The sequence below is a fragment of the Euphorbia lathyris genome, chromosome 6, assembly GCF_963576675.1.
Source record: "Euphorbia lathyris chromosome 6, ddEupLath1.1, whole genome shotgun sequence".
In the NCBI taxonomy this organism is placed as follows: Eukaryota; Viridiplantae; Streptophyta; class Magnoliopsida; order Malpighiales; family Euphorbiaceae; genus Euphorbia; species Euphorbia lathyris.
The window spans coordinates 39,328,418-39,343,940 of NC_088915.1; the positions used below are offsets into that span (position 1 = coordinate 39,328,418).

The 15,523-nt window shown below is 37.0% G+C and overlaps 1 protein-coding gene across 1 annotated transcript; it reads right to left on the minus strand.

Annotated features, from left to right (window-relative positions):
* Positions 1-424: 424 nt before the first annotated feature.
* On the minus strand, positions 425-7,187 carry LOC136232298 (uncharacterized). The gene is made up of 7 exons (XM_066021361.1): positions 6,681-7,187; positions 6,143-6,378; positions 5,044-5,713; positions 3,663-4,023; positions 2,190-2,284; positions 1,312-1,506; positions 425-1,188 (listed from the first exon to the last, which is right to left on the minus strand). The coding sequence occupies exons 1-7, from the start codon at positions 6,876-6,878 to the stop codon at positions 577-579; spliced, it is 2,367 nt and encodes a 788-aa protein (XP_065877433.1). The 5' UTR covers positions 6,879-7,187; the 3' UTR covers positions 425-576.
* Between the last annotated feature and the right edge of the window lie 8,336 nt (positions 7,188-15,523).

Below are 15,523 nucleotides of genomic sequence, written 5' to 3' on the forward strand. Positions count from 1 at the left end.
TTTATGTAACAGGAACATATGTAGTAGAACAATGCCAGGAGGAATCTTATTTGTTCAAGTTGAGTTAATCCATCACTACTTCAAGTTGAGTTAATCTTATTTATGCCTAGAGACGTAGACACGAGGACTCGGGGAATGAGAGACAAATTTGGACTTGGTCCTATTTGTATTTTTTAGTCGAATCTGTAAAAACATTTATTTTTGTTTTAGAGGGGCAAGAAGACCCAGCAAACAATTTGTTATGTTGTCTACAAATTCTACTTCACTTCGAATATTCTAGAGGGTTTTATAAATAAGAGCACAGCCTACGTTTATGTAAAAGGGGGTTTTCTTATATGGTATTAAAATTAAAAAATATATATATATTATATATTTCACAAGTTGTAGTACATGAATACAAGCTCAAACCCCTCCCCTCCCCTCCCCTCCCCTGTAAGTTATTTATCTTAGTTCTAAGCAACCAAGAATTTTCTGTTGAATTCTATACCCTACCTAAAACATTATAAACAACAATCCTTTTGCAAATTCAACAAGCCTCCGTACCTGTTCTGCTCCCAATATTCCATTCTTCCACTTTCAAGGTCCTCGCATCTTCTCAACAATGTTCCTACTCTTTTCTTCTATGTGACGCCTCTTCTCTTCCAGTTTTTCCCCCATCTTCTTCCCCAAATCTAGCATCCTTGCTTTTCTTCCCGTCCTCTTTGGTCTCAATTCATCTTCTTCAGAACCATTATTCTGTTTTTCTGCTTGTATCAGAGAGCTCGATGCTAACTCTCTGCTTTGTTCACATGTTTCTTTTGATTCGCTGCTTCCCAATAAAGGACTTGTCAATTCTTGCAAAGATTTGCTACCTTGTATTAATGCCTTTGGGGAGCTCAATGGACTCTGCAACGCATCAGAAGATTCACGAATTGCTTGTTGAGTGCATTCGGACTTCTCTGTTTTTGAATGCTTCATTTCCGGGGCATTACTAGTAGTTCCTACAAGCGACTCCTCCTTGGCTTTTACTTCATCAGTTTGGGAGGCATGAGCGACTTCACATGCAGTTGCACCGTCACTAGTTGTTTCTCGGTTAAGCCATATATAAGGAGCAACTGTCCGAGGGACCCAGTCATTCTTTTCTGCCAACATCCAGGGCATCGATAGGCTTTCACAGTTAGGGAGCACAATTGTTTCTCTGATCGCTGCCTGATTAAGTGCAGTAGCATTAGGTATATGTAATGGCTACAGATACAACATTCTTTTGATAGATTTGAGTAATTGAGAAAAAACGGACATAAAAAGTAAAGGAAAAACCACGTGTATACATACCTTAAATCGGTTTATCAAGAACAAAGCAATACGGCCACTACTAATCTTGTGATCTCCAACAGATGATTCCAAGTCAAATTCTATGTCAGGCATAGATACGAAACCATACCATAACTGATCCGAAGGAGGAGGCTTTATATGCAATCTCAAGGTTCCACGAAGGGATGCAACCCTTATTGACAAAGAGAGGGGAACCTTCAGGGTACTTCACTTGTTAGTGAGAAGAATAAGAAAAATGAAGATTTTACACTTTCATGCAACTCGTGATAAGGACCATCAAGGTAACTCTAAAGAAAACAATCCAATCAAATAGCTAGAATTTTCAATATTCAAACACTTTTTGCGTCCTCTTTAAGGTGCTATGTACAACCTATGTTACTATTCACTGTTTACAGATTGCTTTCTTCTCCAAATTATCAATGTACTTGCAATAATTTAAATGATAATCAAAATACAAGATAATATAAGGATTTAGAACTCAGGCGTGAAAGCCCACTGACAGCACTAGCAGGCAAGCATAGAAATGAAACCCTCTTAACTTCCATTTGCCAATTTCTTGCCACTGTTTCTAGGCTACACTAGAGAAACACCTCCCTTGGATGTTATCAAGCACTAAACTAGGAACGCCCATATTTTTTTCTCTTATTATTATTATTGTCATTCAAATTCAATAACCTGAAAATCACTCTTGATTGAATTCCTATGAAGTTATGAACTTAAGATGAACGAGAAAGAAACGTTCACATGTGATCAAAAACATTGAGCAAAGAAATTTTCATCAGACTTGAGTCAAATTCATACACATACGTTCTGAGTAAGTGCAAGCATGCATGAACAAATGCAAGCATAAAAAAATGCATTATGTGTATCATACAAACCTGTGCAACTTGTTTTGTAATGGAATTAACAATAGACTTCCACTTAGATACATTAGTTGATGTTGACGAAGAGCTTGTAGTGTTTTTCAACCCATCTGCAACAAAAGACCAGCAGCAATGGGTATCAATCTTCGTCATTTCTGTTAAATAACTGCTCTTGCACAGACCAGCAATAAAGAAGTTGACTAATTGCATGGCTTCTTTACATTTATTGCAGCAAAAAGTGGAGATAAGGAATAAGCAAAAACATTGAGAAGCTTTTGCCTCATTGGTTATATCCAAAATTGTGCAGAAAAGATCATAAAACAATCTTATGCTGCAAACATACATATTCATGCATGCATGGCTATCTTTACACTTTGACCTCTTAAGATTTACTAATTTCTTCAGTTGGATTTTCATATTTCAGTTATATTCTACTAAGTTCTCAAGCTTATAATACTTATACTTCCTTCAATAAGTACTTTTATCAAGGCAGGTAAATACTTGATTAATATGCATTGTTAGGTGGGATAGTTTTTTTTTTTTTACCTAAAAAAAACTATCCCACCTAACAAGTAGATGAAAATTTTATAAGTTCTCTGAAGTGGTTTTTTTTTTCTGTGCTTCTACCAAGGCATATATTTCACTTATATATTATTATACCCTAGTACTACATTGTTTTAATAAATATATATTTAATGAATAACGTAAAAGACTCGTGTATACTCCAACCCGTAAAAAGACTCGTGTATACTCCAACCTGTAAAAAGCCTACAAAGGATATATAGATTAACTCAATCTAACTTTCATCAGCACCAAAATCACAAACATTTTAGCAAAATAAAATCACTATCTTCTAACTTTATTTTCTCCACTTTGCTATTCCGAGACATTTTGTAAACTTCAATTTCAGTAAAAGAAAACGTCTATGGTCTTTAAGGGAGAAAATATTCAATCAAATAGTTAACAGTATTTTAAAATCATCAAGAGTTATGTTTTCATTACTTATGTCAAAATCTTTGAAAGTGACCAACAAATATTACAAGGATTTACAAAAAGCAATTAAAATATTAAGGTGTGATAAAAGAATTACAAGAAGTTTAAGAAACATTTTATATATTATATTTTACACTATCCGAAATATTACTCATTTTTTTAGCTGAACAAAAAAGATCTTTAATGAAATATAGTTTATGTATGATGATTCAATACAAGAAACTATAAAAATTCAAGGGCTAAATAATGTGTTTTGCTAACTATTATAACCAAACTTCTGCAATCTCTAGCAACAATTCTTGTCAAAAATTTGAACAATTCATTATCTCACAACCCCAATGCATGGTATTAGAAACTTTGAAAGCAACTACACATGCAACAGAATCATTACAGGGATGCATTAAAAGATTATTATTCGGAATCTGTTCCATGCCTCGGTATAAATAGATATACCATACACATAACGAGAGCATATAAAAGCTAAAATATGTGTACCAGATTTTACATTTCCTTCATTCCTCTGATCTTGCAAATCAACAGTTCCTTCAGAAAGATTCAGCTGCTTTCCCAAATTTTCAAAATCTTCTAGAAGATCTGGAGAGACTTCCCCGATAGAGCTCAACCCTGAGTTTGTATCCACCATATCTTTTTGAAGTTTTTGAACTTCCAGTCTCGTTTCAATATCTAATACCAACCCACCACGATATTCAACATCAAGTTCCCATGCCCATACGTCGTTCATGTCAGTGGGAAGAACTCTAATACCATGGATGTGAGGTGGTAGACTCCCAAGGCCTATGTCTGTACACATGATTTCACCAATGTAATTGGGTTTCCTCATACTAGCCAATGTTCTCTGTCATGACCGTTTAGGGGATAAAAGGAGCAAAGTAAAAAAAAAACATGTCTCAATATCTAAATATAATATGTACAATGAAAAAATAAGGCCTAATACATCTATTGCCTCCTGTACTTGGCCCAAAACTTCAAATGCCCCCTGAACTTTCAAAAGTTCCAAATGACCCCTATTCTTGTCCAATTGCATTCAATAACCCCTATTTCTCAATAGAATTTGTTGGATGCAGAAATTGGGAGACACTCTGCCACGTGTCAAAGTGCTCGACGCGTGTCAAAAAAAAAACCAACAACAACAACAAAGCCTTAGTCCCGAAATGATTCGGGGTCGGCTAACATGAACCATCATATAAAACCGTGAAATCAAGTCGTGTCAGCGACACAAATTCTCTCCCTCCAGTCAAAAAAACCAAATAGACAAAAAAAGGGACTTTTGAAAGCTCAGGAGCAGCTGAAGTTTTGGGGTTATTGAATGCAACTGGACAAGGATAGGGGGTTATTGAATGTTATTCGACAAGAATAGGGAGTTATTGAATGCAATTGGACAATAATAGAAGGTTAATGATATGTAATTGGACAAGAATAGGGGTCATTTGGAACTTTTGAAAGCTCATGGGGCAGTTAAAGTTTTGGGCCAAGTACATGATGTATTAAGCCAAAAAATAATGTACATATACATGCACTCATAACGCATCCACTTCATGATATCATACAAACAATACATGGTCCTTGGTGGTTAAAATATACTTCTTCACTAATTGAGCAGAATTTCCTTCTATTACTCACAAGTCACAACTCCCAAGTGCTGTCAGATAATTAATGCAATTCCAGTTTGAAAAAATGGTTTAAAAGCAAGTGAATAACTACGTAAAATTCTACTGGCAGATATACTTGAAAGAGTATTACAGGGTGAATTATTTTATGGAAATTCAAATTCTTGCTCGATGAAAATAAAAAATACAATCCAAACAATCTCTATTTACCATAAAACATAGCTGGTGTTCCAACTTATGATAAATACCTGAATCCTTGCTTGCACTGAATTCCTCGTATTGGGATTGCTTTTTGCGTCAAAAAACATCCGAGAAATTAGCAAATTCCAGCAGAGTGTTCCTTCATCAAAATGGAACTTGTCATCAGAGTCCACATCAGATAAAAGTCCTAGACTTGATGTGCGAGAAAAGGTTGATGTCGAAAATACTGCCAAATTATCATCCTCAGAACTTAGAGGTGCCTTTGCTGTTGAAGCAGACTTTCCTGAGCTACTGGTCATATCTTGGACTGGGTGATTTTTGTCATAAATCTTCCTTTCTTCACGGGGTAATGAGAAAGGTCCTCTATTCTCTAAGCTGTTCTTTGAAGCCTTTTTGGCAAGCTTTTTCAAAAACAGCCGAACCTTTGACGCAGAACCATCAGACTTAGTTAGCTTATCAGTTGGTTCAGCATGGAACCCCACAGAGGGTTTCATAAATGAAGGGTACCCAGCATTTAAGGATGTCACATAACAATGAAAATCCACATTTAGCTTAGTGAACCAGTTAATTCTTTCTTTATCATGATACGAAGCAAGACGGAGGGCTTTACACCATGACTCTTTCTCCCAAGATGTCTCAAGATAAATGTAAACTGTTCTACTTGCATTATATATAACTGAAGACTTGCTTTCAACTCTTATTGGAAACCTTTTGGCCCTGTAATGTCATAAGAAATTGTGCAATGATAAATAAAACAAGAAACACACAGAATAAAATTATTGTAACAACAAACTCCAATAACAATTTCTTATATTATATATTAGAAATACAATTCTTTAGGTGGTTACTAGCAGGATTTTCAGTTTCTTCCCACTAAAAGAAAAGAAGACAGAAACCGGAGGAAATTGAAGAGCTCCTCACTGCCCAAAGAATTAGATGGAGCTCCTCATTGCATAACAAAGTGGCCCAAGGTAAAATTCAACTAGTATTCTAGCATCAAATGACATATTAACTTCAAATTATAGAAAAGGATGCAACAAGACTTCCCCAGAACCAAACATAATTGAGAGGGAAAAAAAATTATGGAAATGAAATAATGTAAATAGCATACAAGAGACAAATGTGGGGAAGACCAGAAGTAATTACCATTTTCTTGAGGGAAGGTCTGAAGCAGAAACAGCATCTATTGTGCAACCCCTTAATGGAATAGTGACACTGGAACCATCAGAATCAGTTAAAATAAGCAAGCGATCTTTTATATTAGCAAATTTCTTGACAGGATTAACCTCAAACACATCCTTTTTCTTCTTTTGATCTTTTGACGCTTTATCCACCACCCAATTTTTGGAAACTTTTTCTGATTCTAGAACCCAGACAAACCCCTGAGTCACAAACCAAAAAACCAATCAAGGAACAAATATATATATATATATGTAGACACATAGATTACAAAAATTCAAATGAATGTACATTCACATACAAGTTAATTAGAAAAAAAAAATCGATAATTTCAAGGTGGCCGACTTGCTCATATGATTAAATGATGAAAGATATTATATTCCAAAAAAAAAAATGAAAAAAGAGAAAGTGGAGTGAACCAATATAATCGGGTACACTGAACAGAAAATTAGATCAAGAAGTCTTCAGTTTGAGGCAATTGATAATGATAGATACAATTACAAACCTTCTTATTATAAGCAAAGTCCAAGGACTGTTGGGGATCAAGATGTTTGGGAGAAGAATCAGATGAGGAATTGGGGTCATCTTGTCGAACTTTGGAAGTCAGTCTTTTAATGAAGAAGTAGAGTCCTAAAGCTCCAAAGGAAACGACGGAGAAGGCTCCGAGAAAAGCTCCGGCAAGAAAGACAAGAAACCACCACATCCCTCGATAAAAAAAAATCGTATCTCAAACACAGTGATTTGGGAGGTTAGGAATTAAATCTGATATCAATTTTGAGCCACGCAACCATGATTCATTAATGCATTCCTATTCGTCGTCCTTTTATTACCTCTGCTTGCTGGAGAAGAGTCCAGTCCAGTTCTCCATTGCCATTAACTGAAGAATAAAAGAATCAGTTCGCTTCTTTTCCAAAGGAAAGATAACGCGTCCCCGGTTATAGTTGCTTTTACTTATTTTCATTCCATCGTATATCCGCCGCTTGGTCACCGTCTTTTATTTTTATGAATCCATTATTTTCAAAGAAGCAATTATTATCATTATGGTTTTTTCCTTTTATTTGCAAGGATACAAATTATGTTACGTAATTGTCCCTAACTATTGGTGTTAAAAGTAGGGATAAGGTAATATAATTTGTGGAAGTATAGTACAAAATAGTATGCTTAATGTTTAAAAATGTATCAATGTAAGTCTTGATAACGGATTAGAATCATTATTATTTTTATTATTTCGTTAAGTTCTGATTTCTCTCTTCACGTACAATTGACAGAACTTAACGAAGTAATATCAATGACGTGTTTCGTTCCGTTATCATTTTAAACATCAGGGATAAAATTGCTCCTAGCTGTAAACATTATGGGTATGTTTACATCTTATCCTTATAATTAATTACTCACGTCTCTTAAAGTGTAATTAATTACTCATCTATATCAAGTTTTAACTTCTATTCAATTTCTAAACGTTTATTTTCATCTTCCAACCCAAACCATGAGTAGGGATGGCAACGGGTACTCTACACGCGGATACACGGCACTACCCGACCCTAATGGGACTACTCGTATCTTGTATAAAAGGGTATGGGACGGGTATGGGATCAAAATCATTACCCGTTAGGGTAATGGGACGGGTATGGGAAAACCCCCTAGGGTACCCGTTACCCGTCATAAATTTTTTATATATTAAAAAATATTATTGTGTTTTAGATGTAACATGCGAGATTTGAACACTAAACTTTTGTTCTTTAACCATTAAGTGATACCACTAAACTATTTTATTTTTATTGGTTTAGGTTCAATTTGTTCAATTTTTAAATCGATGATTTATTAAATTTATACGTTGTTAAATTTGTAATATTTTTTATTTTATTTATTGATTCTTAACGGGTAAGGATACCCGCGGGTACCCGTGAATTAAATGGAAAGGGTATGGGATGCAAAACATATACCCGTTAGGGTAATGGGAATGGTACGGGTAATTAAAAAATAAAAGGGTAAGGGTTTGGGATTGGCACTACCCGCGGATACCCTATCTGTTGCCATCCCTAACCAAGAGTCATTTCTTTTCTATATATATTCTTACTTGTAATTTTGTTCTACCAATTCTTTCTAATTCGATTTGAGTTATTTTGATTTCACTAGGATTAAATTTAGGGATGCAACTGGGGCGGGGAATACCCGTACCCGTCGGGGCCCCGCCCCGACGGGGCGGGGATTCCCCGCCCCGTTTTTTGGCAGGGACGGGGATGGGGACCAATATGGTCCCCGTAGGCGGGTACGGGGCGGGGCCGGGAAATGGTATCCCCGCCCCGCGGGGATCCCCATACCCGTACCCGTGAAGTTTGTGTGTTTGAAATAGTTCCTTCTGTTTGTCTGTTTGTTATTTTCTCCCAATATTTGCAAAGGAGTTTTAGGAATAAAGCTATGGATAATAATTTATGTTAACTTAATGCATTGGAGCTGTGTAAGAGGTGATACTACGCACTATGATGCAGTTGCTAATTCAGCAGCATCCGGAGTACTTTCAGCTGGTTTAAATTCAGGAGTTCCATGCATATACGTTGTTAAATTTGTAATATTTTTTATTTTATTTATTGATTCTTAACGGGTAAGGATACCCGCGGGTACCCGTGAATTAAATGGAAAGGGTATGGGATGCAAAACATATACCCGTTAGGGTAATGGGAATGGTACGGGTAATTAAAAAATAAAAGGGTAAGGGTTTGGGATTGGCACTACCCGCGGATACCCTATCTGTTGCCATCCCTAACCAAGAGTCATTTCTTCTCTATATATATTCTTACTTGTAATTTTGTTCTACCAATTCTTTCTAATTCGATTTGAGTTATTTTGATTTCACTAGGATTAAATTTAGGGATGCAACTGGGGCGGGGAATACCCGTACCCGTCGGGGCCCCGCCCCGACGGGGCGGGGATTCCCCGCCCCGTTTTTTGGCAGGGACGGGGATGGGGACCAATATGGTCCCCGTAGGCGGGTACGGGGCGGGGCTGGGAAATGGTATCCCCGCCCCGCGGGGATCCCCATACCCGTACCCGTGAAGTTTGTGTGTTTGAAATAGTTCCTTCTGTTTGTCTGTTTGTTATTTTCTCCCAATATTTGCAAAGGAGTTTTAGGAATAAAGCTATGGATAATAATTTATGTTAACTTAATGCATTGGAGCTGTGTAAGAGGTGATACTACGCACTATGATGCAGTTGCTAATTCAGCAGCATCCGGAGTACTTTCAGCTGGTTTAAATTCAGGAGTTCCATGCATATACGTTGTTAAATTTGTAATATTTTTTATTTTATTTATTGATTCTTAACGGGTAAGGATACCCGCGGGTACCCATGAATTAAATGGAAAGGGTATGGGATGCAAAACATATACCCGTTAGGGTAATGGGAATGGTACGGGTAATTAAAAAATAAAAGGGTAAGGGTTTGGGATTGGCACTACCCGCGGATACCCTATCTGTTGCCATCCCTAACCAAGAGTCATTTCTTCTCTATATATATTCTTACTTGTAATTTTGTTCTACCAATTCTTTCTAATTCGATTTGAGTTATTTTGATTTCACTAGGATTAAATTTAGGGATGCAACTGGGGCGGGGAATACCCGTACCCGTCGGGGCCCCGCCCCGACGGGGCGGGGATTCCCCTCCCCGTTTTTTGGCAGGGACGGGGATGGGGACCAATATGGTCCCCGTAGGCGGGTACGGGGCGGGGCCGGGAAATGGTATCCCCGCCCCACGGGGATCCCCATACCCGTACCCGTGAAGTTTGTGTGTTTGAAATAGTTCCTTCTGTTTGTCTGTTTGTTATTTTCTCCCAATATTTGCAAAGGAGTTTTAGGAATAAAGCTATGGATAATAATTTATGTTAACTTAATGCATTGGAGCTGTGTAAGAGGTGATACTACGCACTATGATGCAGTTGCTAATTCAGCAGCATCCGGAGTACTTTCAGCTGGTTTAAATTCAGGAGTTCCATGCATATTTGGTGTTCTGACATGCGACGACATGGACCAGGCCATAAATCGAGCTGGTGGGAAATCTGGGAATAAGGGTGCTGAGGGAGCATTGACAGCTATTGAGATGGCTTCCCTATTTGAACATCATTTGAAGTAGAGACGCACTGTTGAATGCCTTGATTTCCTTTGGAAAACTGTTCTTTTGAAAAGTTCAAATTATCCAGTTGAGAGTAGATGGGACATTAAAAAAGTGGCTTCAACATTCAAGGTTGATACAGCTGTAGATATTGAACTTTGTTTCATACAAATGAATTTCTTAGTATTTTTTATAACTTAAAAAAAAAACTTAATGTATGGAAAACATTTTTAAGCAAAGGAGTTCACTGGCTAAGGTACAGACCACATCTGATATATCATATGACTAATTGAAGTTCATCTTAACAAAGTGGAATGGTTTTTAGGGAATTATGAAAAACAGTTTTTGTTTTTCCTAATTAATAAAGTGAAGTGAGGTATTACATAAATGGGTAAACGGGGATTCCCCGTACCCGCGGTTTCCTCGTGGGGCGGGGACGGGGACAGTTTTTGTCCCCGTTTAGCTGGCGGGGACGGGGACGGGGAATCCCTGTTTAGGCGGGGACGGGGATGGGAAACCAAATCCCCGCCCCGCCCCGCCCCGTTTACATTCCTAATTAAATTCATGGCGTTGAAGCATTATTTTCTACCATCAAAATCAAATCCACTTTTTCTTAATTATATGCTCTTGTAGCTTCTTTGCATCACTTGCTTCATCCTAATTTGAGGTAGCCCTTCTGTAAATTATTCTCCTGCCAAATTTTTATTTAAATTCAAGTTAACTAATATTTAGAAATTTATTGGTCATTTATGTAAATTAATCCTCTTTTTGTGTTAAGATTTAATCAGGTGGATATGTTATTTGGATCATCAACTAATTTTCTTAAAAACTTTTCTCAATTTAGGTATTAAAGGGATTTGTCCATGGAAATGGAAAAAATTGCAGCAAGTAATAGTGAATTGCATAAATCATGTGATGTTATTATGAATTTTAGATGCTTCCAATTTATATCTTTAAATTAGAACCTGCATTTTAATTTTAATTAAATTAATTTTTTAAGCCTAACTTCAGTTTTAACATTTTTTTATTGAAGGCCGGTTAGCGAGACAGTGTAAAAAAAAGACATCCCAGCTATGCTGGCACCTCTGAAAATCACAGCAAACCCGAACCAATATTATTAAAGAAGAAAAGAAAAGTTACAAAGAACCAAATACAAAAGTTCAAAACAAAACCATGTCAAGCGAAGCGATAAGAACCACGCCCCACAAGATCATGCAAAAAAGTCGGGCAACAAAAATCAGGAATTAAATCCCACCAATGCAAACTATCAGCCATACAACCAAAAGAGGCAAGAGAATCAGCAACCGCATTTCCTTCACGATAAATGTGAGAAATGACAAATTGCATGGAATCTAATTTTGATAAACAATCACTCCAACTCTGACGAACCACCCAAGGAACAGTAGTCGACTTACTATGCAACAACTGAACAACATAAGTCGAGTCACTCTCTAACCAAAGGTGATGCCAACCTTTGTCAAAAGCCGTATGGATCGCATAAATGGCAGCCTTCAACTCAGCTAAAAAAGCAAAAGAAACGTCAAACGGGAATGCAAAAGCACCAAGGAACATACCATTTGAGGAACGGTAAATACCGCCACAACCCGCAGCACCCGGACTACCCAAAATAGAAGCATCAGTATTAACCTTAGTCTAACCGATCAGAGGACGCTGCCAAACCACATGAATAATACGAGGTCCCTTAGGAAATCTTCTATCAATTTTCAATTCCCTAAGAATTTGTAATTCCACAGAAGAATTCCAAGTAAAACCACGACCCTGATTTGCCGCTTCACAAATTGCGTTCCAAATACGCCGAAGAACCAAAGAAATTACCGGTTTCTCATCATTAAAAATTTGATTGTTCCTTGCTAACCAAAGAGCCCACACAGTGCTAACAATAGCCGCAGACCAAAGTTCAGCAATTTGTGAACTAAAAGCCATGTGACCAATATTAGAACACACTTTACAATAGCTTGGCAATCTCTCATAAACAAGATCAATCCATATTTGTTTCCCTGCTCTTTCAATTCCAAGTTTAATTGGAAGATCAGAACTCAAATCAACATCAACTAGCATTCGAGCATAATGCTCATAATCACCTTCAATAGTAGCCTTATCAAGCCTAATTAGACCTCCAACACCAGTTGCAATGTCTGACAGAATTTGTGGATCCCAATATTTCCACGGAAGCGAATATAGTCTAACCCAAATTTGTGCATTAGTAGACTTCTCAGTATACGGATCAAAATCAGGAACCCATGATTGTAAACGAAACGTACCTGGCTTAACATTCACAATTTCCTTTGAGAAAACATAATTTCTAGCCTCCTGAGAGTTAAGCACCACATGAAAGAACCTGCGCCCAATAGATATAAGTCTCCAATTATCCTGAAACCCCCAAATTTTTGACAAAGCATCCTTAAGAGCTGCAACTTTCCAAGGGGAATCCCCTTTATTGAGAATCAAATGCCCAATTAGAGAATATGAACAAAGTTCAGCCCTTTTATCATATGCTTGTTGAGAAATTCTAATTGATTTCAACCCTCCAATTTCAGTAACCACAACCGTAGAACTCGGAACTGCATCAGCCTTGGCCGAAACAACCTACGCATAAGAAAAATTCCGACCAGCAGGAGGAGCAACAGAAGCCTTACCCACCGAAATCCCAGGAATCGACGAAGAACACGCAATCTGGCCAGAGAAAGGGGCTTTGGGATTGGAAAGAACCTCAATCCCAAAATAATTATCCAGGTAATCCAAAAAAGGCGACACATTAGACGTCATCCTTAGGTTATGTTAATTTTTTTTTCAGTTTTAACACATGTCATCTCTATAGTTACTGTAATTTGATAGTTAATTTTGATGGTGTGTCAAAAATAAAAATTATCGTTTTTGGTAAAATATTGTATACCTTTACATATCTTAATTTATAATACCATCAATCATATATCTTAATCGTTATTTTTATTTTTATTTTTAAATAAATTATATGAATTTTTTTTCGAAAACATATACTAATATATTAATTTTACCTAATTTTAGTAAATTCTAATTAGTACCATATAATGATCATAAATTACCATCTTCTACATGTATAATTGATGAATTCTATGGTTACTTTTTTTTGGAAATGAATTCTATGGTTACTTTTTTTTGGAAGAGAATTCTATGGTTACTTTCTTTTTACAAATTAACAAAATAACTGTGTATTTTTACCATTAGATGGTTTGTGTGAAATTAATCTAATGTAGTTCATATATTTCTTCTCAAAATTATGTCAAATTAAATTAAAATATATATGATAAATTATATAATAATAATATATGATTTTTTTTATCGAAATAGGTTATTTAGCACCGAAAAACTTCCCCCATTCAACTAGGTTGGCATTAGGATAGAGACAAACCGAATATAATTGTCATAATAAGAATATAAAAAGATTATCTATTACCATTAAATAATATTTAATGTTATGTTTTATTAAAAAAATAAAACAAAAATCTCTCTCTTTCAGATCTGAAATGGCTCTCTCAGATCTCTCTCTCTCTTTTAGATATATATTCTCTCTTTTAGATCTGTATTCTCTCTCTCAGATCTATCTTCTCTCTTTCAGATCTGTATTCTCTCTCCCAGATCTGTTTTCTTTCATTCAGATCTATCTTCTCTCTTTCAGATCTATCTTCTCTCTTTCAGATCTGTCTTCTTTCTTTCAGATATGTCTTCTCTTTTCAGATCTATCTTTTCTCTTTTAGATCTACCTTCTCTCTCTCAGATCTGTCTTCTTTCTTTCTTACTCATTGTTTGAGTAAGGCGGCTTGGGTTTGTCTGAGGTGAGTCTAGTGCATGGTTGGTTGTTTATAATTAGAGAGAGATCATGATGAGCGTCTATAGAGAGCAATAGTCTTAGAGAGAGAAGCCGTGAGAGATCCAGATTTGACGGCGGTGGTACTACGCTAGCGGCAACGACAGCGAGACGGGGAACGACGGCGGGTGTGACTCGTTCCGTGAAGGCGACGTTGGATAGTGATTCTACAAGAGATTGTAACCGCGAGAGATCCGGATCGGGCGACGGCGGGCCATCTTTGGCAGGGGCTGTGATATGGGGATCGACGGTGGGTGGGACAATCGGAGATCTGGTTTCTCTGGTAGAAGGCAAAGATTTGGTTTTGACTAATGGGATGGGCAACGATCTGATTGTTGACGTTCATTCCATTAATGGTTCTGTGCAATCTCCGTGTAGTAGGAAAACTTCTTGGAGAGATACAGTGATGGGAGTGGTAAAGGAGGCGACATCTATGAACGGAGGTCTAGAGGAGAGAGGTTTGGATGATATTTTGTCTGATTCTGATATTGAGGATGAGGAACAGGATGATCCGTTCTGCCCTGTGATTCGTCTATCCTCGACTGATAAACGTTCCCTGCATTCAAAATGGAAATTGTCTTTAATTGTGACAGTTCTGGGGAAAAGAATTGGCTTCAAATACTTTGCACAAAGGATTTAAGCTCAGTGGGCTAAAAAAGGAAAAGTCAGTATAACTGATTTGGAGAATGAATATTATGTGATTAAATTCACAGAGGCCGAGGACTATGATGATGTTATTAATGGGGGCCCATATATTATTTCTAATCATGTTTTAGCCTTAAGGCCATGGGTTCCTAACTTTAATCCAAGAGATTGTTCTGTGAATATAATCCTAACTTGGGTGAGATTTCTGGGACTTCCGATTGAATATTATAATGAAATTTTCTTGAAGAAAATTGGTGGGCTTGTGGGTAAAGTTTACCGTGTGGATAAGACAACTATTGGGGCGGAAATGGGGAAGTTTGCTACAGTATGCATTGATATTGACATATCTAAACCTCTACTTTCGAAATTTTGCTTACAACATACAATTTACTATATTGAGTATGAGGGAATCCATAATATATGCTATGAGTGTGGTATGTTTGGACATACTTATGAAGGTTGTCCTAGCAAGAAAAAGGTGAACGAGGGTTTACAGGAACCTGTTGAGGTTAGGAGTGATGGTATCCAAATGGAGGGTAATAATTTTGGCCCTTGGATGGTTGCTAGAAGATCTGGGAGACGGAGGATGCGTGTATCTATGTCCCAAAATATCCCACCTGACATTAATAAAGAACAGATTCTGATTCAAACTAGTAATGGTAGAAAGGTTATATCTACCCTGAAGGCAAAAGAGCTTGTTGTCAGCCCTATGGATTTCAGTTCAAGGTCGAGAT